We start from the raw sequence: 23,806 nt of genomic DNA, 5'->3' as shown, positions 1-23,806 counted from the left end.
GAAAAAAATATAATTTCTAACTATACTAATTGCATTTTGATGTGCACTTGCTTGAATACATTAAGCTTAAACTTCTGAGCACATCACTGGCTCTACAACTGTTACAGGCAAGTATATATGTTTTAGCTAGTTTATGTCTTATTAGAATATTAAATTTCATGGATGAATAAGCACAAACAATATTATAAGTAATCAAGATCTGGTAGAAAAAGAGTAAAGAGTTGGACGAATATCTTCGCCTATACTTTAGTAAGCAAATCAACTGGCAATCCAGTCAACCATAACACTCTTGATATAATGCTTCTTCAGCTTTCTCCGTCTAATGTTCTTTCCCCTGCATGCATGCACATTTTTTTTTCACTTAGCTCTGTTTCTATGTAGTTACCTAAAGCTTTAGTTAAAGGTGAAATAGCAAAACTCACCAGTACTGGTTGTATAACACAAACTCATCTGTTGCTACTTTCTTCCCATCATCATTGCGGTTCCAGTGGTATATCGCATGTGTTCGGTTTTTTATGTCCAGAGTGGAGTGCCCGTAGCTAGCTTCTCTAAATGCAGAGTAATCTGGCTGTGGTTCCCTAAACCTGCAACCAAAAGACCATCAGCGGTTCAAATCTTAGTCTTAGCTCTACGTCTACTGTATCTAGTTCTTAGATCTTATTCCAAGGATCATTGTTAGATTTGTTCAAGTCACTCACCTTCCGGCAAGACCTTCTTGATTTCCTCCGTCTCCAACTGTGATATAAACAGGAGCTGAGGTATCTGGAACCGGGAAACGATCTCCACTTGACACATTATACCGCACATTTGATACTCGGTACTGATTATAAAAAACAAAGATTTTACAATGAAGCATATAATAAAAAAAAATATATCTATGGAGAGTAGATGTTAAATGATAGCAAGTACCGATCTCTCGTAGGCATGAACATGTCCAGCAAAGATAACATCGACTCTGTATTCGACAAACCAATCCTCAAAAGCTGCTCGCATGCTTTCACCCTCCTTGAAGTGTGCTTCGTTACTGTTGTATATAGGGGCATGCATCAGAACAATTAGCCATGGAGTTTTCTCCCTGTCAACTCTTTTGAACTCTTCATCAAGCCATCTCCACTGTGGTGTATACTTCACTGTAACAACACATCAGAAACACAAGTGTGTCAACTCACTCACCTTTTTTATTTATAAGACAGACAGTGTTAGAAGCAGGGGATGATGTTATTTACCGAAAGGAGAATAACTGGAGAGGACAATGATATGAGCGGAGGCACGCCTAACAGCATACCACAGAGGATCACTGCTTTTTGAAGCCAAGTATGGGGTAGTGTAACGCTCAAGGTAATTCTTGAAAGGTGTCACTTCCCCCTGTAAAAAAAAGACAGAAGAGCCAAAACCTGAGTAGAGTGACAAGTTACAACACTAAGATGACTCTCAAGAAATAGTATATATTCACCATGTAAGGCATGTAATCGATCTCGTGATTGCCAGCAGACCAGAGCCAGGGTTGATAAGCGGTACTTCGCTCCACAAAACGGCCCCAAGTATCCCATCTGATACCAACGTCGTTATACTGATACCTGTCAGCGTAAGAGAGATCTCCAAGGAATAACACAGCTTGAGCTCCACTCCTCATGTAGTGTTCCAGCGTGGACAAGGAGTTGAACGTTTGGCCCAGGTCGCCTACAAAATGAATCTTATTATCAGAAATAGCAGCGGTAGAAAGCAGAAGATCCATTTGAGAGAGTGACATACCTATGATACCAAACTTGTAAGAAGCATCTGGATGTAAATGTGGTGGTGTCACAAACCAAAACTCCCTAGAAGATTCACCACTTTCGATCTTGTAATAGTACTTTGTATCATACTAATTGTTCCACCACAGACAAAAAGGTATATATTAATAAATTGGCATTTGAGTGTAGTTATATATAACTAACTGAATCTTGTTCTTGTATCGTTAGTTACCTGGAGGCCAGAGACAAGGCAGTGATGGGTGTAGCCAGACTTGTAGTTGTAAAAAGTGTAGTTTGAGTGTGTGCCTTGAGCCACAAAGTCGTATTTGCCCTGAACGGTGCCGTAATGGACGGTGCTGGAGCCAGGCTCGTCAGGAGTCACCCAAGAGATGATAACTGCCTTTCCATCATAATCACCTTGTGTTATATGCACCTGTTTTAATTAATTAAATTAATTAATCAGCACATGTTTGTTAATTAGTTTCTCGATTCAAAATCATGAAAGCAACTGACTTGTTGTGGAGCGTTGTAGCCTTTAGGGACTTTGAAAACTGGGTGGTCGAGTGGAATATCAACGGCGGGCCATTCGGAGCGGACGTAGCTACTTGTGATCCCACCTTCTCCGTTTAAAACTAAGCTCAACAACACAGAGACTACTACCACCAGAAGATGATGAATCTTCATACTCGCTCTACCTGATCGCAAAATCAATTTACAATCAAAGAATCAATCAGAGAAGCACGTCTTCGCTCTATAGAGATCCGAAGATAAATGAGGAAGCGACGTGACTGAGACAAAGTCGAGGGGATTGATTGGGTACCACAAAAGATGAGGGAGAGATTTATCTCGACGAATGCATTTGATTGTTGTCCCACTCACATTTATCAACTATCTCCATCCACAATTCCACATACGTGGAGCTTTCTCATTGGCTTCTTTCTTTGATCTTGTCAGAAATGGATTGGATCTTAAGCATGATACCGTAACATTTAACCAATGTACACCAAGTTGAGATTATTATTCATTAGACTCAGTTTGGGCACTAGCCTAAGCATCCTTCCTAGGACTTGGCAAATAAACCGAATCCAAAATCTGAACCGAACCCGATCCGATAAAAATGAATTTGAACCGATTCAAATCCGACATAAATACCGAATTGACTTACTATAACATAAACATCATAAAAAAAAATTTTTGCCTAGCGATCTATGCAACTCAAATTTTTAACTATTTCTAGATACTTTAATAAGGATAATATGGTTCTTACTTAATTATTAACAGAATATATCACCATACATGAATTTTTTTAACCTTGTAAATGAATTTTAATTTAAGATATTTCATGTTTTTACTAGAGTAAAATCTTATAGATTATTATATAATTTTATAGTTGAACTTACTAATTAAATTTATAATTATTATTAAATATATTCCAAAATGTTAACTTATTTTAGTCTTGAAAAAAAAGAGAAATACAAATTAAACATATTATATTTTGAAAACCCAAAATTTAACTTTCATAAAGAAAAATTTATCTGCAAAAAGTAAAAATCAGACCGGTTTATTATGCGTTTAAAAAACCGGATCTAATCCACATATATTTTCTAATATACTCGTCTCACCTTATCTATATTTTCACCTGCGTTATTTAAAACGCATAATACTTTTTTAAAAATTTAACTAACTAATTTTTTTTTTAAGTATTATGCGTTTTAAATAACGCAGGTGAAAATATAGATAAGATGAGACGAATATATTAAAAAATATACGTGGATTAGATCCGGATATTCTGATCTGTGGAGTAGTATAATAATCTAATCACATTGGATCCCAAATAAATAGTCTACATTCTGATCCGGATCGAATCGCAGGTGCCAAATAAAATACCTACATTCTAATTTTATATCATCTGGAAAAGACTTTTTCTTCGATATATCTTTATTTGCTTCAAAAGAGGAAGGATTAGACTAAGACATTCGGGGTTCCAATCGGGTTTCGCTTTTATCCAATCGGAGTTCGGTTTTTTGGGTTTATCAAAATCAGTCTCATTCGGGTTATATGAAAGTTCGATTCGGGACCCGTTCGGATACTATCGGATTTGGGTCGGGTTAGTAAATCTTCAAAGAACCGGTACAATCCGATATACTTTTGGGTTCGAGTCCCAATCAATTCTTTGGTTTAAAAGTGCATGATTTATACCTACTTTGTAATCAAAACATAAATAAAATCGGTTCTTCGGTTTTAAAGTACTTGATTTGTACATATTTTATGACCAAAACATAAATAAAATCGATTCAAAAATAAGAAAAAAACATTAAACGTGATCATTCAAAATGAAAAGAAAAATAAATATACTTATTGATAGAAAGAAAACCAAATAAATGAAAGCATAAAGCGAAAACCAAATTTTCATGAATTGAAAAACATTACGCAATGAAAATAAAACCAAAATCTAAAAATTTCAAACCTCAACTGTCACCTTCAACCATCAATTTTTATGTAATCGATAATTATTTTAGATGTTCAATAATATATTTGTGTATTTTAGATACATATTAGGAATTGAGATCATGTTTGGTACAAGTTCTTTTGGGATTTTTAATATTCAAGTTCTATTAGATATCCATTTAGATTTTGGATTCGGTTAGGATAATATTAATAACCCGAAATACCATAAAACAAAGTTCATTCAGTATTTATGTTGGTTCAGATTCATTTTTATCGGATGAGGTTGGGTTCGGATTTTCGGATTCTATTTATTTTCCCAGAGCCCTACCTAAATCTACGATCCAAAAAAGGATATGGTATTATATGTTGATGGCTCATGGAAGAAGCATGGATTTTTGGGACAGTGATGGTATAATACATTACAAGGTTTTGTGGGTTTGATGGACTATGGAATGCATGATAACTCCACGTGATATGGGCAACATATTTAAAAAAAAAAAAATTGGTAGAGATGGTTAAAAAAATTTGGAACATTTGAAATTATACATGTGCCTCGAACTCAAAATATACCTGATAATCTTGCAAGTTAGCCGTCCTATGTTGTTCACAGAGACACTGAGTCATAGTTTGGTTGACAAACGTCTTTATAGAGTCTGATCTTCTTCTTTTTTTGGGTCAAAATAGAGTCGATCGATAGTTTACTTTTCCTATGATGGAAAGAACTTAAAATATATATTCTTTTGAATAGATTTGAGGTTGTGTTTTTTGGAATATAACACCTCCAAACATTAAATTTAAAGATCAGTAATCTCTTTTGAAAAGAATATTTAGAAATGCCTAAGTTTTTTCAGATGCTAGCTATAATTTAAGGATTTGTCCAAGAAAATAAAAAAAGCTATAATTTAAGGTTTGGCATCAGCAATGATGCAAAGGGAAGAACTAAAATTTAGCTGTAGTCAAATAACAGTTAGAAAGACTATAAAAAGGTATTAGTGTATCCAAAGCAACACATAACCACAAAGCATAACACAGTTTATTACTTTATACACTAACATTGAGAGTAAGAAAAGGGAGAGAGTAATCCTTACCGGATCTTCTTGCGGTTCCAAATAAAATCTATGAAGAAAGATGCAAACCTTTGTACAAATGTAATGACAAGAAGCAGGCCAAACACAAGATTATCAATCATCCTTGCAAGTAGCCTTGTTATGTCCTACTCCTCCACACTTTGTACAGCACACGGATCGTCCTCTTTTCCTGTCTTTGATTCTCTTGTCCACTCCCTGAACACGTGAAAACAGAGGCGGAAGTACTTGTTCTTCCTCTTCCTTGCTGCTCCCTTCATTCTCCACTAAAGCCAAGTCGATCGCAACTGGTCCCAGAGCTTCTGAATACGTTGAACGGTAACTCTCAACTGTAAAGAAACTTGAACAGTATTCATATATATTTCTGCCTTTGGTGTTTAGGACAGCAATCGCATGCTGGCAAGGAAGACCAGTGGGCTTCCACCCGAAGCAGCTGCAAGTTTGGTTACTGATGTCCACGAGCTGAACAGACCCATCATGAACCTCGAAAAGCGTGTCCGAGCAAAAGAAAACTTTTAGCGTGCTTGCTTTCTTGCATTCTTCCACTAGACTCTCCTCCTTAGATGGCACAAGGTGGCTGAACCACTCTCTTGACCTCTCCTGGCTACTGTTTACCAACTCCACGACTCTATTCATAAATGCCACAAGCTTCAGGACGATGGAACTCTCCTGAATTTCTTCAATCCATTTCGCGTAGATCTCTCCCACATCTGAGGTTATGTGGCTGTATGGTTCACCTTCAAACAATGCATTGGCCCACTGCTTTGCTTCTATCTCCATTACCCAATCATAAGCTTTTGGAGACACTCGTTTCATTTGCTCAGTGTATACCTTAAACCCATCAAGTCGATCAGCACGTGCTGCAGCCAGTAGATAGTACGATAAGGACGGCTTCCCGTCTCCAAGAAACGGACCTTTCAGGCTTCTCATGAAATCCTCCATCAAGTAATGAATGGAATAACCATGATGTGCGTTCTCGAAAATCTCCAACACAGAACTCACTAGTCCTTTCTCACGGTCAGAGACAAAGGTAAGGGGTCGTAAACTTGGCACAGCTACCTTTACTTGTTCCAGAAACCAACGCCACGTTTCGTCAGTTTCCACATCAACAAGAGCTAATGCCACTGGAAGCACACCATCATCTCCATCCAAGGCAGAAGCTGTTAACAAAATCTCATGATACCTAGACTTAAATGGAATGGCATCAAGGAAAAGAAGTGGCCTGCAACCAGTTTGAAACCCATGTATACAAGACCGGAAAGACAGAAAAAGCCGCTGGAACCTCTTGTCCTCACCAACCACAAGATCAACTATACTTCCAGGGTTTGTCTCAACAACCTTATTCACAAAAAGAGGCAAATGCTTATACGCCTCTTTGAATGATGTGTGAAGCCCTCCTTTGGCTTCATCAATGCCTCGCCTAATGGTGCAATAACTTAGCTCAATACCAAAATCTTGAAATATGGAGTCGGCGATATTCTTAGTCTTCTGATTTGGATTCTCCTGCAGCCTCTCCTTGATGACACTCACCACCCAGTTCTTTTTTGGATGTGCAGATTTCCAGGATTCTCCTCCACATGTATGCCTTCTGTTGAACTTTTTAATCCTAAACATGCTATCTGATGGCACCCATGATGCATAAATCTTCCAAGGACAACCTCCAACTAAACAAACGCCACACGCTCGGTTTGATTCATTCTTCCTTAACCTGTAGCCAAAACGACAAGCAACTGCGTATTTCTGCAGTGCATCACGAAACTCAACGACACTCTCGAATCCCTGACCCACACCGGTAATGCAACGTTTCCATGAGGCTACCAAGCTCTGTACAGAACCGTCGTTAACACCAGAGATAGAATAACTCATCTGGGGTTCAGAGTTAACATCCTCAGTTTCAGGGTAATAGGCTTCAATATCATGCACGTAGTCCTTGTCATCATCATCTACATCAACATTATCGTCATCATCAACATCGTCAGCATCATCCTCCTCACTTAAGAGATATTCATCCTCATCAGTTTCTACTAAAGGCTTTCGAATTTCTCCCCTGTTTCTTAAGGATCTCCTCCTTGTATCACCGACGTTTCCATCCTCGAGCAAAACACTGGGTTCTTCCATCACACGTCTTCGTTTACTGACACTCGCAGGGGAACTAGTTGGAGAGGAGCTTTTTGAACCCATCCCTAGTTGTTTGGAGCTTTTAGGAGTCAGTTTAGAGTTACTGGAAGTAAGACTCGTCTTCCCTTTCCTTATGGGTTTCTTCGAAGTTGATTTGGCTGGTAACACTGGACCAGTGGATACGGTCACAGGAATCTCAACAAGGCCACCGGATTCAGAAGTAAACCTGGGGGCGACCTTTCTAGATCTCAAACCAACATCAACGAGGCTGTTATCTTCAGGAGTTTCTGTGGCAACTTGAATAGGTACATTAGCTACATTCCCATATGCCACATGTGTGACTGCTATATTATCAGACCTGCAATTAAAATTCATCAACGGATTATGCATCCATTGAACAACAGAACGTAAATCATATAAAGAGAAGAAGAGAACATACATACCAGTTAGCAGCAGGTGAGACAAGTGCTTGAGAGTGGAAGCCTTCTTGTCCTGTTACGAAAACCTCAGCACTGACCGAGCTCAGATGAAAATCATACATCCTCTTCATGTCTTTCTCTTGTCTCATGGTGATAAGGGTTCTTCTGTTTCCGGGGAGAAAATACTTGAGGGACAAAGAATCATAGTCCAAGTTCCATAGTTTGGCCAGTTTGAGCTTAAAGTCAAGAAATGAAGTCTCCTGATTAATATCTATAGCTTCTGCCTCTCCTCCAGTGTAAGTCATTGTCCCATCATCGTCTGTCAGAAACTTGCCGCCAGATTGACAAATCAGTATAAGCTTACCTTTGCCCATACCCACACAAAAAAATCCTGAAGAAACAACAAGCAAATTGTATTAAGCCAAGAGAAGACCAACAATAATGATGATCAATTTAGTAAAATAACAGTAAAAGCTAATGTAGCTAGACTGTACAATCAAATCTACATACACAAGCGTTTTAGATATACTCTCATGCTAATTACATGAGATGATCATTCACAAATTCATTTTGTTATTACAGAGTTGCTCATTTTTTTACTAAAGGGAAAGAGATAAAATAATTAAATACAAAAAAAAAAGATAAGAGAACAAAATGAATCCCATAGGATTCAGATCCTCAAAACCCTAACATAAATTCATAAACACAAAGTCAATATCTCAAAATCGCAAAACTCTATCGTCAGCTCAACAAGGATTTTCTGAATCGTCAAATCGATAACCATTGGCGTGTTTGGCTAGTAAGGAAGAAGAAAAGGAGAGATTAGATTTTACCGAAATATGGAAGAGCTGAGGGAATTAGGAAGACTAGGGTTAGGGCCGCGAGAAGGTGAGAGTTGTGGGGAAGAAACGAGAGGATGAAACGAATTAGGGTTGGGTGTCTACAAAAATAAAGTAAAGAAAAGGTCCACTACATCGAATAAATTTGTTTCGAGGGGTTGTTTTGGAAAACTCTTGTAGATCGTGTAAATCTCCAACTCTTAAATATATAAGATATGATACCTCTCTAAATTAATAGTTCGGGGATTTTGTAAATTTATTAACTTATATATTTATTTATATAGATATTTTTAGTTTACATTTTTATAAAATCATTTTAAATATGTAGCGTTAACAAGTTTTATCACTAAAACAACATATATGAAAGTAAAATACAATTAATAATTGAGGAATAGTATAAACTACTCCATGTTCTAAGAGCAACTTTATTAGTGAATATCATAGTTTGGGGATCTGAGTAATAAGAAAATAATATTTAAATGTTTTCTGTTAAGTATTTAAAATTTAACTTTTGAAAAAAATGTTGATGAATGATAAATAGACATGTGGTAATTAAGAATGTCAGCAAGTTCTTTCCTATTTTATTTTTATTTTTATTTTCTTTTTAAATGAGATACTTATTAGAAAATATTACATAGAGAGCCACTTTTCATCTATATTTATTAGAAAATGAGACATTAATGGAGTAGTTCTAAATACCACTTTTCTTTGCATAAATCATTTTTACCTTTAGTTTTAAATAACCAGATAAACACTTATTTACATAGAATCTATATTTATGGTTAAGATTAGCAGAATGAAGTTTAGGATTTAAAAATAAAAAATAATTGCTCCCTCTATTTCATAAAGTTATGTTTTAGAAGAAAAAAATGTTTCAAAAAATACAAATTTTCAATATATATTTATCAAATAATAATAATTAATGCAAATTTCAAAAAAATTTTACACTTTTTGAATTCTTATTGATTTAAAATTATGGGAAAAAGGATAATCACAAAATCATGTATTTATTACATGTTTTATTAATATGTTTGAAAAATCATGATAAAAATGGCATTATATTAAAGTTTATAATAGAATAGGTACAACCTAAAAGTTGGGTTTGAAATATGTTCTTTTTCCAGAAATCACTCACAGATATATATAATTTATCAAAAATTGTATAATGAGATATTAACCTCGATTAATCTTCATATTTCTACAATTTGCTAAGTTCAGACCGACTATCCGACTTACGCCTAGTATGATTCTCGAGTATTAGAGAAAACCACTTAATCAAAGAATGCAATTCTAATTGTTTAATTGCAAAAAGCCTGACTAAAGAGAGTAGATGGCTACTCAATGTGATTTTGGGTTATCCTATTTGGCTGAAAGAAGTTTTAGAAAATGATAATATTCATGTTTATGCGTATTAATGAGTTTCAATGATTATGCGTATTAATGCTTATTGATGGTTTTTGTTGTATGCAAGTGGTAAAACTATGCTTAATGCAATAGGGGAAGCTGTTTACAATATATTTTTAAAAAAATTGTTACAAAATTGTGATACTAAAATGTGGTTATAAGTTTGCCATTGATAAATATTATTTGTTTGTTTTGAAGGGCATTCTCTATGATATTAACGTGTTGAGAAGTTCTTTCGATTTTATCTCTTTTAAATTTGTTTCTAGAGTTTGTAATGTTACCGCTGATAGCTTAGCTAAAAGCGCCTTGTTAAGTATGCAGTATACACTTTTGTGTTGTAGCTGAACCTTATTTTAAGTCTAATATGAAAGTTATTTAGTCGATCATTAACATTTTGGGCAGACAAAAACATTATCAGTACTAATTGTGGTTTCTAAGGCCATTTCCATTCCAACTGCAAAACACTATTTTAGTTTTTATATCAAAATCATTTCTAAACCAATTACAAAAATCATGTTATTTTAGTATAACACTATAATTTCGATCAAATTTGGTATGATATTATTCACCACACTAAAATACTATTCACTCTACTAAAATATTATTCATTTATTTTATTAATAAAATATACAATTAATGAAGAATAAAAATAAAAATATGTATAATATTGTAAAATAATTGTAGTATTAAATTTGGTGTTATGGTTAGAAAAAAAAGTTTTTAGTCTAAAACTACATACACTAAAATAAAATAGTGCTATCGGTTGCAAATGCTCTAAACAAGAAGTTATTCAAACAAATATTAAGTAAGAAATAGAGGACCAAAAAAAGAGTCCACGACCAACTAATCATTAAATCTGATACATATCCACTTTAGGAGAAAACTAATCGACTTGCCTTCTCTTTCTTCTGACAGTGAAGAGTCCAATCATCTTCCCAATTCTTCTGATAGAGAGAGAGAGAGAGAGATGCTCAACTCCACGACGGAGGATTCCGTGTCCGTTCCGCTCCTCCCCTCCCTCCGTCACGCAACCAACTCTTCCTCTCAAGTCGCCATCGTCGGTTCAAACCTCTGCCCAGTCGAAAGCCTCGATTACGAGTACCCCAAATCTTCCTCAATTTCACTTTTGATTTCTTTCTCCTCCTAGTACTAAGCCCGATTTTTGAATTTTAGGATCGCGGAGAATGATTTCTTCAAGCAGGACTGGAGAGCTCGTAGCAAGACGCAGATCTTTCAATACGTCTTCATGAAGTGGCTTCTCTGTTTCTTCATCGGAATCATTGTTAGTCTCATCGGTTTCACCAACAACCTCGCCGTCGAGAATCTCGCCGGTGTTAAGTTCGTCGTTACTTCTAACATGATGTTAGCCGGACGGTAACTAACTTACTAACTAACTCTGCTTCTTCTTTTTTTTTTCTCTCTTCTTGTTTGCTTTGCAATGTAATGTTGATGATTGAAAGATAAAAACAGGTACAGCATGGGCTTCTTTGTTTTCACTGTTACAAACCTGATTCTCACTCTTTTTGCCTCCCTCATTACCGCTTTTCTTGCCCCTGCTGCTGCTGGTTCCGGTATACCTGAAGTCAAGGCTTATCTCAACGGTGTTGATGCCCCTGAGATTTTCTCACTTCGCACTTTGGTTGTTAAGGTAAATCATTTTCTTTCTTTCTTTAATGTCTTGACCATAAAAAATATTATATGGACGATTCTACAGTCGATAATGAAAAATATTATATAGACGATTCTACGGCCGATAATTCTACCGGTTGCTATATTTTGTCTCACGCTTGAGAATTGCTCAACTTTAATTTTTGCTTGGGAATACAGATCATTGGGAACATATCTGCAGTGTCGGGGTCTCTTCTCATTGGTAAGGCAGGGCCTATGGTGCACACTGGTGCTTGCGTTGCCTCCATACTTGGTCAAGGCGGCTCTAAGAGATACGGACTTACTTGGAGATGGCTTCGGTATTTCAACAACGATAGGGATCGAAGAGATCTTGTTACTTGTGGTTCAGCTGCTGGTATCGCTGCCTCCTTTCGTGCTCCCGTAGGTGGTGTCCTTTTCGCCCTTGAGGAGATGTCTTCTTGGTGGAGGAGTGCGCTTTTGTGGAGAATCTTCTTTTCAACGGCTGTTGTGGCAATCGTTCTCAGGGCACTAATCGATGTGTGCTTAAGTGGAAAATGCGGGTTGTTTGGTAAAGGAGGCTTGATAGTGTTTGATGTCTATTCAGAGAATGCTTCATATCATTTAGGGGATGTGCTTCCTGTTCTTCTACTTGGATTCGTCGGTGGTATTTTGGGAAGCATTTATAACTTTCTCCTCGAGAAGGTTCTTCGAGCTTACAACTACATTTATGAGTAAGCTATGTTTTTTTATATGGTTAAAGCACAGACAAGTACAAGCATTTTATAACTTCCTTCTGTACAGGAAAGGGGTTGCTTGGAAAATCCTCCTCGCTTGCGCGATATCAATTTTCACGTCGTGTCTTCTTTTCGGATTACCATTTCTTGCATCATGCCAACCTTGCCCTGCAGATGCCTTAGAGGAGTGCCCTACGATTGGCCGGTCTGGCAACTTCAAGAAGTACCAATGCCCACCTGGTCACTACAACGACCTAGCCAGCCTCATTTTCAACACGAATGATGATGCCATCAAAAACCTTTTCAGCAAAAACACAGACTTCGAGTTCCACTACTTGTCGGTCCTCGTCTTCTTCATCACCTGCTTCTTCCTCAGTATCCTTAGCTACGGCATCGTTGCTCCGGCGGGGCTGTTTGTACCGGTTATCGTAACGGGAGCATCTTATGGACGGTTTGTAGGGATGCTGCTCGGCTCCAAAAATCTGAACGATGGTCTGTATGCTGTGCTCGGCGCTGCTTCCTTTCTTGGCGGATCAATGAGGATGACTGTTTCTTTGTGTGTTATTCTCCTTGAGCTGACTAATAACCTGCTTCTGTTACCTATGATGATGGTTGTCCTCTTGATTTCGAAAACAGTTGCTGATGCTTTCAATGCCAACATCTATAACCTCATCATGAAGATAAAAGGGTTTCCTTACCTCCACAGCCATGCAGAGCCTTACATGAGGCAGCTTACAGTCGGTGATGTAGTTACAGGACCGCTACAAGTCTTCAAGGGCATCGAGAAAATCGAGACCATTGTACACGTTCTCAAAACCACCAATCACAATGGCTTCCCTGTGGTTGATGGGCCACCACTCGCTCCAGCTCCTGTTCTCTACGGTCTAATCCTCAGGACTCATGTTCTGACTTTGCTAAAGAAACGAGTGTTCTTGTCTAGTCCGGTGGCTTTTGATTCCAAGACACTTGCTCAGTTCAAGGCAGACGAGTTTGCGAAGAAGGGTTCAGGGAGGGGTGATGGAATAGAGGATGTGGAATTAAGCGAGGAGGAATTGAATATGTATTTGGATTTACACCCGTTCTCTAATGCTTCTCCTTACACTGTTTTGGAGACGATGTCACTTGCAAAGGCTCTTGTCCTCTTCCGTGAAGTTGGCCTAAGGCACATACTGGTCATACCAAAATTCTCCAATGTAAGTTGATCTTGGTTTCTCCTTTTCTCTGGCTGTTATCTTATTAGATTCTGATAGGCACTGGAATATGAGGTGCTTGATACGAATACTACAAAAGTAATTTAAGTAGGTGTGAGGGAGAACAGATTAGAGACATGTAAAAATACATTTGGATTGTTTGTGAGCTTTTTGGGCGTTACAAGACTTTGGGGACTCTATAGTCTACATCTGATAGCTCTCGGTTCATCAGTCGTTTAAAGAGATAAGTTTAAGGAAACAGTTATCATAAAAGATAAAAATCTCTACTTTGTGGGCTATTGCAGAGACCTCCACTGGTGGGGATATTGACAAGGCATGACTTCATGCCAGAACATATACTAGGCCTGCGTCCGTCCCTGTCTAGAAGCAGGTGGAAAAGGCTTCGGATTAGGCTGCCTTTCCTCTCGTGAAGTATTTATCCAGGTATCCAGGAATGATCAACTCTGTATAGTAACTGCAAGCAGTTATGTGGTGTGCACAAAGCGACTTATTCTTTCACCTTTTTACTAAAGAGTTATTTAACTCTTATGTTGAGATCTAAAGACTTGCACATGCTTTGTAGTAATTATTCTACTTTGTATATGATGAATAAACATGAAGGTACCACCTCGAATAAAAAGGCATTTTCTTTTTCTTAGTGATTGATGGATACAAAAAAAAGTAGAGATTTAGAAATGTTGTGTTTGCCTGTAAAAGCTGGCTCTTATCTTGCCTACAACTGCTTCCACGAGGGATCAACATATTGGAACGCCGAACTAAACATCTTCATGAGTACCTTTACAGTTTACACTGTCCCTTGTGTTTCGATCTACACATTCTATATTGATTGCATTCCAAAGGTTACACGAATGTTTGAATAAAAAGTATTTATGACATTACATATTCCTATTAAAAATGTTTCGTTCATAGAACAAATTATTAGACACAAGTGCGTATTCTTCTTAAGTTGAGAAGGTCAGTGTCTAGTCTATTTGAGGGTTTGGACTTTGGATCTTTCAACCGGTCCAGAATCAGGGCTGCCAGCGTATGGATTTATCTTAACACTATTCGACAATCAATTTTCTTCAATATAACTCGTGTGGTTTAACTTTTTGCCCAAATAAAGAATATTTCTCGTGAATCCTTTCTTGGTCCCAACTTTTTTTACTCATGTCAGTAGTATTATAGTTATTTTTGTTTTAGTGAAATTATAGTGTTGCACTAAAATTGTGTAACTTTTTTAAATGTTTGGTTGGAAAAGGTTTTTGTGTGAAAATTATATTAAAATAGTGTTTTGGAGTTGGATTTCAGATGGCTCCAGTGTCTTTCGTTTTGATTTGACTTGTGGTGCTAGCGTTTATTTTTTCAAAAACCAGTTTATGATATTTTCAGCAGTTTAATATTCTCTCCGTTTATATTATAAGTAGTTTTAGCAAAAAAAAATTGTTTCACAATGTAAGTAGTTTTAACGCAACTTTATATTTATTAAATAGTGTGTGACCAATTAAATAATGTTAGCTATTTTATTATTGGTTGAAATAATACATTAAATGATACTTTTTAACAAATGTTTATTTTTCTTAATAATACTGATTTTAACTAAAACTACTTACAATTTGGAAGATAGAGAGTATAATATCAGATGTGTGCACAAAATAATAATAATAAAATATTAGATGAAAGAAGAAAAAGAAAACATAATACATTATACAAGTAAACTTGATGTAAACGTACACATAGATGACTCAGCTCTAATTTAAAAAAAAAAAAATAATCGCATTAATTGTAGGATTATAATTCATAACTGACCAAAATATCAAAGAAACAAAAAAAGAATATCAAAGAAACAAACCAGCAAGTTGCTTGGTGAAGCAAAACTCTTTTTTCCCCACTAATAATAATATATGACAGAGACATAACCCAGAATCATTATGACTTTTCTCCTTCCTCACTTTCAAAATTCTCTTGTGTCTTCCTTGATAGTAAAGGATCAAGAAACAACAAAGAGAAGAAAAAAACACACACATCCATGGCTGCTCTTGTGTATTCCTCTTGAGAGTTAAAAAAAAAAAGAGGCAGAAAAACATATCCATGGCAGCTCCAAGATCAAGAAGATGCTTTCTTTCTCTGATAACCCTTTTTTCTATCTCTCTTATTCTGTTTTCTTTTTCACTTTTTGTATACACAAAGCCCTCTAATAAGCCTTTCATAGATTACAAAAACCAAATTTCTGTCTCTTTATCATTTCTCGCTCCTCCTCTGTCTCTTCTCGAACAAAACAACTCAACAAACAATACCCTTGATTCAGTCTCTAGTCCTCCTCCTATGTCTCTCCTCAGACAAAACAACACAACAAACACTACTCTTGCTTCAATCTCTTCTCCTCCTCCTCCTCTCAGACAAAGCAACACAACAAACTCAACACTTGCTTCAGTTTCTTTTACTTCTCCTGTCTCTGATCAAGATAACCAAAAAAAGTCTTCAAGTCCGACAAGTAAAACAACTTTTATCAGGGTATGTAACCCTTTTTTCTCAAGAAAAAAGCTTGGTTGCTTTCTTATTTCATTAGATGGTTGACCCAAAAAAATAAAAATAACAACAACCAAGGAATCTTTACCCTTCTTGATGATAAAAGGAATCTTCACCCTTCATCTTTTATAATATTCTAATCATTATTACTATTTTTTTTTTCAATTTTTGCTGTCCAGAAAAGAAGTAGGTTGAACAAAGTAGAAGCAGATTTAGCGAAAGCAAGAGCAGCAATTAAGAGGGCAGCTTCTACACAAAACTATAGCAGCTCTCTCTACAAGAACCCAGCCGCCTTTCACCAGTTAGTTTTTTTTTCCTTCTTTACAAAATTGGTAATTTACGAGTACAACAAATACTTGACTAGTACATAATGTCTAATCGTTTCTTAGATTGCGCGTCAAAGATGATAGCGCTGACATATTTGATAGTCACATGGGTTTTCTTATTTTTCCAACCATTTTACATCGATATTAGTGATCATCATGACAAAACAATTACGCAACTTACACTACAATGTAACGGCTCCGGTGAGATGCCACTTTCTATGCACGAGCTTCTATTCCTCTTTTGTTAAATCGAAGAGTTTATATAATATTGCAAATTGAATATTATAAGATTAATGGAACCTAGAAAGATCAAATATATTCAATTACTTTTTAACATGAGCTCATTATTCAAAAAGCTACTATGGCAAAGGCTCGATCCTGTTACACATCATGACATCATGTGTGGAAATACGTTAATTAAAAATTGTTCTTGAAATACATTTACTTAACATAAGTGGGACTGTGGGAGCCACTTGTTACATGGTGCTCTTGGCTGCTACTATATGTCCTTATATTTGTAAACATATTTGTTTAAATGATAGATAGAGGCCAACTTTAAATTTGTAATATGATCTCACACTCGTCTCGTCTATGCACTAAATCAGGAGTCACACGGAAATGATGAATCGTTTTAAGGTGTGGACATACACCGAGGGAGAGGCCCCACTGTTCCACGACGGCCCTGTTAATGACATTTACGGTATAGAAGGACAGTTCATGGACGAAATGTGCGTAGAGGGCCCTATGAGGAGCCATTTTCGGGCAGATCACCCTGATGATGCTCACGTTTATTTCGTTCCATTTAGCGTCGCCAAGGTCATCCACTTTGTCTACAAGCCCATAACCTCTGTCGAAGGGTTTTCGCGGGCTCGCCTACACCGCCTTATAGAGGATTATGTTGATGTTGTTGCTACTAAGTATCCCTTTTGGAACAGAAGCCGTGGAGGTGACCATTTCATGGTATCATGCCATGACTGGGTACGTGTTTTTTCTTCTCTGACCATTGATTGAGTGTATATAACATATCAGATACTGCAAATAACAACCTTTTATTTCTTATGATAGATATTGCAAATTGCTAAAAGAAGATATATGTAGTAATCATCTTTGATGTTAGATTGCAGTTGCAGAGAATTTGCTATAAATTTTAGTCTCTAGAATTTACTATAAATTTTAGTTTGAAAGCTGTAGAAACTAAATAAGAAAGAGAATAAAAAAGAAAATTCCTATATTGGTAATTTTTTGTTATAGAAAATAAGGCTCCTACAACCATTTTTTTTTTAAATTGGTTTTAACTTTGAAAATTACGTAAAACATGATTGGCAATTTGTTTGGTTGTGAAGAAAAATTAAAGCTAAAAATAATTAGTTAAAGTCCAACCAATCATCCCATAATTTCTACACGAATGTAATGTACAACTTAATGGATCGTATAATTAGGAAAGTGTATCAATTAATATTTATACTATTTCAACCTAACAAAAAGGCTAATTGTTATTAGAAACATAACAAGTGAGTATATAAATGGAAAATATAAGAGTATCTCTAATGTATTATCCTATTTATTTATTTTAACATTAAGTAACTTGTCAATAAAGTTGAGTTTTATTCAATCGTACTCTATTTTTGAATGAAAATGGAGTATTGAGTAAAAAATAAATTCATTAACTTGTTTATGGAGTAATCCCATTTTTTTGTTTTATTGTGAAATGGAAAATTAAGTATGATTTGAACATTTCTTATTTTAAACTTCATTTTAGTGTTAAAATTGAATGATATTGGAAATACTCTAATTAATAGTCAATTTATAATATTGTATGTATAGTAAATTTCCAAAAGAATCATATTTTTTTATTTTTCAAAAGAATTATATATCCTATTGTATTCACCTCTTAGCTTGATTCTAAATGTTAATAGGAAATATGATAAACACACATTTGTGTAATTTAAATTTTAATATAATATATTTTTTCTGTAAAAAATATTGTGTATAGGCACCAGACGTGATCGATGGGAACCCAAAGTTGTTCGAAAGATTCATAAGGGGACTTTGCAATGCTAACACCTCAGAAGGATTCAGGCCGAACCTAGATGTATCCATTCCGGAGATCTATCTTCCTAAAGGTAAACTAGGTCCCTCTTTCCTCGGGAAGTCACCGAGAGTTCGATCTATACTAGCATTTTTCGCGGGAAGAACACACGGTAATATCCGAAAAATCTTATTTCAACATTGGAAAGAAAAGGACAGTCAAGTACAAGTGTATGAGCGTCTTCCTCCGGGTAAAGATTATACAACACTAATGGGGATGAGCAAGTTTTGTCTATGCCCGAGTGGTTGGGAGGTCGCTAGCCCAAGGGAGGTCGAGGCTATATACGCTGGTTGTGTACCTGTGATCATATCGGATAACTATTCATTACCATTCAGTGATGTGCTTAATTGGGACTCCTTTTCCATACAAATCCCTGTTTCTAGGATAAGTGAGATCAAAACGATTCTAGAGAGTGTCTCTCTTGTTAGATACTTGAAGATGTATAAGAGAGTCTTAGAAGTCAAGCGGCATTTCGTGTTGAACCGTCCAGCTCAGCCCTACGACGTGATGCATATGATGCTTCACTCTATCTGGTTAAGAAGACTTAACCTTAGGCTTATTGCATAAAAAATAGTTTTCTTTGGTTTGTCACAATGTCTATCATATAAGCAAGTCTATATGAGTTACTAGCTTTGTATTGTTTCTTTAGATAGACACAATTCTCTCGTGTATACAAAGCAATGCAATAAACAAAAAGATCAAAGAGTTTCAAATTAATAAGAAAAAAGCACATTTTCTATTTCTCAGTTCAATTTTCTTGTGGCTTGTTTTTATTATAGTTATTTATCTCTTGCTGCATACTGTATCAAATTTAAAATATATGGATAATAAGTTTAAACTATATTTTGGTGATTTTTTTCTTAATGTTGCCAACTATTAACCAATGGAGATCAAGATCCAAATGTAGAACTACTATATGATAGTTCTGAAGAAAAAATAGACAGTAAAACAAAACAAAACCAATCAAGCTTCTGGCAATCTTAACTTTGTCTAACTCTCACATCTCTGGAGTCTTGAAGCTTTATCTTTATCAGTTATTTTCATTTCTTCTTAGCAACTGGCTTCTGCACTTTTTTCAGCTTACCAACTTTCCCAGCTTCCTGTAGAATTCAAAGTTAATAACAAAAAAGATGTAAAGATGGTCTGGTCTAAATCAGAAGAAAAACAAGAAGCTTACTTGTATATTCCCTATATCACGCAATGGTTGTTTGTTTGCAACTTTGGTGTCGTCAACGGGCTTCTTACCATCTACAACTGCTTGCATTCCTTTGTCAGATCTTACATTTTCTCCTCTGTTGCTACATTTGGAGGCTATGCAGCCACAAGAGATACCGCACCCACTTCCATTTGCTCTGCATTTGCAGCTTTTCGTCTTGCACAGAGATTTTTTGGTGCAAGAGCAACACATCTCAGCTTTGCTCTGCTCTTTTTTGCTATGCGCTTCCTCAGACGAGAGCGCTTCCCCAGACTCTTTCACTTGAGATGGCTCTATGCTTCTTGATTCATCACTGGTACCATAGACTGAAGTTCTCTCCTGAGAGAGTATTAAGTTTGATTCATCTTTATCCTTACTGGGAACAGAGTATTCAACTGGTCCGGTCTGATGAACAAGTTAGAAAATTGAAAACTCAGAACTGGTTACTTAGGGATAAAAGATTAAATGTTAAATTCAGAATTGATGATAACCTGAACTCTATCTGTTTGACTGAATTGAGGTTTGGCCATTTCCATCTGGCTGACTAGAGTACTTAGTTTGCTAAATTCCTCTTTAAGCTCCTTTAGTTCCGAGTCTATAGGGGTCTGGTTGACTCCATTGTCACATGACGGAGAGCTATATATATATAAAGAAAATCACCTTAGAGAAGAACACAATTTGAGGCTACAACAAAAGTTTAGTAACTATCAAACAACTTACAATGAGTTTTGCTCTCCCTCGAACTCTGCCTTCAACACACTTGCCTCTAGGCTGAACTTTTTTACCTCTTCAGCTATTCTGATAACAAAAATGTAAGGAACACTATCATTTCTGACGACAGAAGTAAAATAACATTTTATTAGCATTGATGAACTTTCTTTTGAAACCATACTCTTTCATTTGCCGTTCGTAACCAGAGTGAATCTTGTTCAACTTCACTAGCAGCACAACTTCATTGCTAGACTCCTACACAACCAGAACAAGAAATCATTTACATTGACAACTTATGAAATTCAATAAGTAGCTAAAGTTGAAAGCACATATCATACAGTGGGTACCCCGGCCTGAATGGTAGAGCTCGTTCCTTTTGGTAGACCTGGAAGAAAAATAGAAAGAAGATACTTAAACAGTTTAGCCAATGAAAAAAAAAACAGGAAGAAAGAGGCAATAATGACACTTGTTATCTGACCATTATTTTTCTTGGAAAAGGTCTTTTTCGGTTGCAGAAGCAATTTTAAACGCTTCAGGGCTGTCAAAGCCTGTGTATTCTTCAGCTGCAAAATCTGATCAAAAGAATTTGGAAAATCAAGAATCAGCATGAACTCGGGACAAAACTGCTGCTGAAAACTATACGCAGCAATATAAAGAATCAGCAGAGCAGATACCTGCTTCTGGCGCCTGTTCAAAGCTGAGAGTACATGTTTCTCGAACTCGCTCTTCCTTAGCTCCTTCTTGAGCTGTTAGAAGAGAAGATATTAACTAAAAACCTGAGGCTAAATAGAACTATTCAATCAACGAAAGGGTGTATCTTGGCTTAACCTGAAGAGTTTCCTTCTCGAGGGAAGCTTTAGATAGTCTGAACTGCATAGAGTCAAGCTTGATCTTGCACTGCAACTTAACCTGAAGAGTAGACACAACTCACAAACGTCAAATCTTCTTCACATTATCTGCCACAAGACAAAAGATGGGGTTTACCTTTTGCGCCTTGAGTTTCTGGACTTCACCATCGACCTGCTTTACACAACTCTCAGTTCCATGCTGCTTCTTTGTTGAGCACATAGAACGTGGATTCGACTTACTCCTTGAGCTCATACCCTATATACACAACAAGTATCAAAGTTACAACATGTGCGTGCAAATAGATTATCTCTTTAAATTGAAACCTGAAGAATGAATGAAAAAATGATTTTCACCTCCTCTTTTGTAGCAATAGACTTGTTAGAAGCTCTACTTGACTGCAAGGTACCACCAGAAGAAGAAGTAACTGAAACACCAGCTAGTTTCGACTTCAGCTCTTCCACGTCAAGCTGTTTCAAAACAGATCATATTATAAGATAACAACTTCTCTAAAGGCTCTCAATACAAATAGCTCCACTGATTCAAATGAAACTTCATACAAAACTATAAGATATTTTCTGCACACGCGAAACCACAAAATCGATCATGCTACGAAACCAAAGCGAGATCATCGAAGCTAGATCTTAAAATCAGGAGGAAATTTCGTAAAAAAATGATGTTACGAAGGAAAGACCTTGAGAGATTCGTTGAGGGACTCCAGATCTCGAATCTTCTTCTGGAAGAGAAGCTCCGCGTCTTCACCGACTGTAGAAGGCTTCGATCGGAGATTCCGCTTCGTCATTTTCAGTCTCTTCTCTCTCTCTCTCTCTCTCGATCCAACAAGTAACGCTCCCTCTTCTCTTCTCTTTCTTTCCTAACGGGTGAAGAAGAGAGCGGAGGAGTGAGTGACTAATTTCAAATTATAATGATTGGGTGTTGCAGAGTGCAGGGTACACCTTTTGTTTCCACTAATGGGCTGAAAAAATGAACGAAAGCCCATTTTATTCTTATAACTTCTTGGCCACTTTTTTTTTTGTTAATTTTTTTTTGGTTGTTAAAAGACCACATTTTGTTAATTTTACATGTCTTTTTTTTTTTGAAATTTTTTTACATGTCTACATGTCACGTATACTAAGGTTACGTAGGTTAGATTAGTTTTTTTCCTCTGCTAAAAGAATAGATTAGATTTCACTAACACACAATTCCTGATCAAATATTCAATACCATAAATGAATATTAAAAAATAGTAAAAAATTTTTCGTAAAATTTCACCTACCCACGGTCCATGGTTTATACTCTTTTTATATCATATCTTCTCTTTATCATTTCTTCAATATCAAAAAAATCAAAGTAAGTGTTTCCTCTAGTTCGCATATCATATCTTATATAAGATTTTTAAAACTACAATCGAATTTTACTAGCCAGGTTTAGAGGCGAGCTCGATTGACTTGAAGAGGAATCATTCAATGGACTATGGATCAAGTCCAAAAGAAGGTTTTAAGAAAGGAGAAAATGCAACTCGGAAGCATTACAAAACGATCCTTCTTATGGTAAAGGATCAGATGGAAGCAAAAGAGTTAAGGCACTCAGCACAACTTGAAGTAAACTCTATTTCTGCACAAATAGAGTTGTTAGAAAACTTTGAGGAAGAATCTTTCGACTTTAAGGATGAGAAAGAGAAACTCAAAACCAAACTCCTCCTTGCAGAGGAGGAATTATCCAAAGTCAAAGTCCATATATTGATTGGGATAAGCTTGGAGAGGCATATATGTCTCATTAAACCCATGGATAACTAAAATAAAACTTTAAATAGTTTCATTTTTCTGTTTTTTTTGTTCAAACATTGTTCGGATCATGTTTTTTCTAACACCGGTTTATTCTCTTTTGATTTCAGATATTATCTCTGGCTTTAAAATTTTGTTTTATGTTTAAATTCCGTTTGTCCCTTGCCTTCCTGTTTGCTTGTATTATTTTCTAACAGGTACATCTCAAATTTGAACAAAAAAGGTACATCTCAAAAGGTGTCATAAACATTTTGATTTATTGAATCTTTGTTCTCCCTGATGGTCCATTCATCTTTCTTGCATCTCTAAAAATCAGGTAAATCTTATACTTTTTACTATGAAACTATGATAAGACATGCGCTTTGCGCAGAGTAAACTTATATGATAAAAATTAAAACTATATAGCATTGACAAATTAGATATGTATATGTGTTTGATTTTTTTAAAATGCATACACTTGTGTTTCTTATATAGTTATTTATATGTTGGTCTGAGCATTTGTAATTGTAATCGTGGACCGAAATCTATTTTGAATTTATGGTGAGCCTGATCGATTTGAGCTTAAATCTTTTATCACCCTGTTTATATTATAAAAATCGTAATGTGGTCATCAAGTAAATTTTACTACAAAAACATATTTTACAATTTTTAATACTTTATTTTAACATCATTGATAACTATTTTAATGGTTTTAGAACCAGCAGTTAGTATTGTTTTCAAAATCGAA

At 36.0% G+C, this 23,806-nt stretch overlaps 5 protein-coding genes across 6 annotated transcripts; 2 read left to right on the top strand and 3 right to left on the bottom strand.

Annotated features, from left to right (window-relative positions):
• Nucleotides 1-42: 42 nt before the first annotated feature.
• LOC108822217 (bifunctional purple acid phosphatase 26) lies at nt 43-2,583 on the bottom strand. Its single transcript, XM_018595250.2, has 9 exons — nt 2,247-2,583; nt 1,966-2,166; nt 1,753-1,864; nt 1,454-1,680; nt 1,227-1,365; nt 910-1,130; nt 699-820; nt 423-584; nt 43-334 (listed from the first exon to the last, which is right to left on the bottom strand). Exons 1-9 carry the CDS (start codon nt 2,415-2,417, stop codon nt 259-261), a joined length of 1,431 nt encoding a protein of 476 aa, XP_018450752.1. The 5' UTR covers nt 2,418-2,583; the 3' UTR covers nt 43-258.
• Nucleotides 2,584-5,155: 2,572 nt separating this feature from the next.
• On the bottom strand, nt 5,156-8,792 carry LOC108822462 (uncharacterized). Its single transcript, XM_018595549.2, has 3 exons — nt 8,637-8,792; nt 7,828-8,194; nt 5,156-7,742 (listed from the first exon to the last, which is right to left on the bottom strand). The coding sequence occupies exons 2-3, from the start codon at nt 8,175-8,177 to the stop codon at nt 5,363-5,365; spliced, it is 2,730 nt and encodes a 909-aa protein (XP_018451051.2). The 5' UTR covers nt 8,178-8,194; nt 8,637-8,792; the 3' UTR covers nt 5,156-5,362.
• Nucleotides 8,793-10,904: 2,112 nt separating this feature from the next.
• LOC108822660 (putative chloride channel-like protein CLC-g) lies at nt 10,905-14,257 on the top strand. Its single transcript, XM_018595796.2, has 6 exons — nt 10,905-11,144; nt 11,220-11,420; nt 11,517-11,694; nt 11,874-12,406; nt 12,477-13,602; nt 13,905-14,257. Exons 1-6 carry the CDS (start codon nt 11,014-11,016, stop codon nt 14,028-14,030), a joined length of 2,295 nt encoding a protein of 764 aa, XP_018451298.2. The 5' UTR covers nt 10,905-11,013; the 3' UTR covers nt 14,031-14,257.
• A 1,260-nt stretch (nt 14,258-15,517) lies between these two features.
• LOC130498338 (xylogalacturonan beta-1,3-xylosyltransferase-like) lies at nt 15,518-19,289 on the top strand. Its single transcript, XM_056991616.1, has 4 exons — nt 15,518-16,113; nt 16,308-16,429; nt 17,060-17,432; nt 18,448-19,289. The coding sequence occupies exons 1-4, from the start codon at nt 15,691-15,693 to the stop codon at nt 19,108-19,110; spliced, it is 1,581 nt and encodes a 526-aa protein (XP_056847596.1). The 5' UTR covers nt 15,518-15,690; the 3' UTR covers nt 19,111-19,289.
• Nucleotides 19,290-19,364: 75 nt separating this feature from the next.
• On the bottom strand, nt 19,365-22,197 carry LOC108820685 (kinesin-like protein KIN-4C). 2 transcript variants are annotated; one of them, XM_018593685.2, is made up of 12 exons: nt 21,990-22,197; nt 21,652-21,765; nt 21,434-21,553; nt 21,278-21,358; nt 21,124-21,195; nt 20,928-21,021; nt 20,797-20,834; nt 20,631-20,704; nt 20,459-20,536; nt 20,230-20,374; nt 19,721-20,143; nt 19,365-19,643 (listed from the first exon to the last, which is right to left on the bottom strand). In XM_018593685.2, exons 1-12 carry the CDS (start codon nt 22,095-22,097, stop codon nt 19,584-19,586), a joined length of 1,407 nt encoding a protein of 468 aa, XP_018449187.2. In that variant the 5' UTR covers nt 22,098-22,197; the 3' UTR covers nt 19,365-19,583. The 2 variants fall into 2 exon arrangements, with proteins under 2 accessions (XP_018449187.2, XP_018449186.2); XM_018593684.2 differs by having other exon boundaries at nt 20,788-20,834; nt 21,990-22,196.
• Nucleotides 22,198-23,806: the final 1,609 nt, after the last annotated feature.

The sequence above is a fragment of the Raphanus sativus genome, chromosome 8 (genome assembly GCF_000801105.2).
Source record: "Raphanus sativus cultivar WK10039 chromosome 8, ASM80110v3, whole genome shotgun sequence".
Lineage (NCBI taxonomy): Eukaryota > Viridiplantae > Streptophyta > Magnoliopsida > Brassicales > Brassicaceae > Raphanus > Raphanus sativus.
The sequence above is the reverse complement of the archived record's forward strand: the minus strand, read 5'-3'. Positions and strand labels throughout refer to the sequence as shown.

What these genes read in the sequence shown, in the direction of transcription:
- LOC108822660 (XM_018595796.2), top strand. Translation starts at nt 11,014, where the DNA reads ATGCTCAACTCCACGACGGAGGATTCCGTGTCCGTTCCGCTCCTCCCC. An exon ending in GTCGAAAGCCTCGATTACGA is followed by an intron (nt 11,145 to 11,219) that starts GTACCCCAAATC and finishes TTTGAATTTTAG; the next exon opens with GATCGCGGAGAATGATTTCT. An exon ending in GCTTACAACTACATTTATGA is followed by an intron (nt 12,407 to 12,476) that starts GTAAGCTATGTT and finishes CCTTCTGTACAG; the next exon opens with GAAAGGGGTTGCTTGGAAAA.
- LOC108822217 (XM_018595250.2), bottom strand. Translation starts at nt 2,417, where the DNA reads ATGAAGATTCATCATCTTCTGGTGGTAGTAGTCTCTGTGTTGTTGAGC. An exon ending in CTCCAGTTATTCTCCTTTCG is followed by an intron (nt 1,131 to 1,226) that starts GTAAATAACATC and finishes GTGTTGTTACAG; the next exon opens with TGAAGTATACACCACAGTGG. An exon ending in GTGTTATACAACCAGTACTG is followed by an intron (nt 335 to 422) that starts GTGAGTTTTGCT and finishes GCATGCATGCAG; the next exon opens with GGGAAAGAACATTAGACGGA.
- LOC108820685 (XM_018593684.2), bottom strand. Translation starts at nt 22,097, where the DNA reads ATGACGAAGCGGAATCTCCGATCGAAGCCTTCTACAGTCGGTGAAGAC. An exon ending in AGAAACTCAAGGCGCAAAAG is followed by an intron (nt 21,359 to 21,433) that starts GTAAACCCCATC and finishes TCTACTCTTCAG; the next exon opens with GTTAAGTTGCAGTGCAAGAT. An exon ending in TTCAGGCCGGGGTACCCACT is followed by an intron (nt 20,705 to 20,787) that starts GTATGATATGTG and finishes CTGGTTGTGTAG; the next exon opens with GAGTCTAGCAATGAAGTTGT.
- LOC108822462 (XM_018595549.2), bottom strand. Translation starts at nt 8,177, where the DNA reads ATGGGCAAAGGTAAGCTTATACTGATTTGTCAATCTGGCGGCAAGTTT. An exon ending in GTCTCACCTGCTGCTAACTG is followed by an intron (nt 7,743 to 7,827) that starts GTATGTATGTTC and finishes TTTTAATTGCAG; the next exon opens with GTCTGATAATATAGCAGTCA.
- LOC130498338 (XM_056991616.1), top strand. Translation starts at nt 15,691, where the DNA reads ATGGCAGCTCCAAGATCAAGAAGATGCTTTCTTTCTCTGATAACCCTT. An exon ending in AACCCAGCCGCCTTTCACCA is followed by an intron (nt 16,430 to 17,059) that starts GTTAGTTTTTTT and finishes GCACTAAATCAG; the next exon opens with GAGTCACACGGAAATGATGA. An exon ending in TGGTATCATGCCATGACTGG is followed by an intron (nt 17,433 to 18,447) that starts GTACGTGTTTTT and finishes TATTGTGTATAG; the next exon opens with GCACCAGACGTGATCGATGG.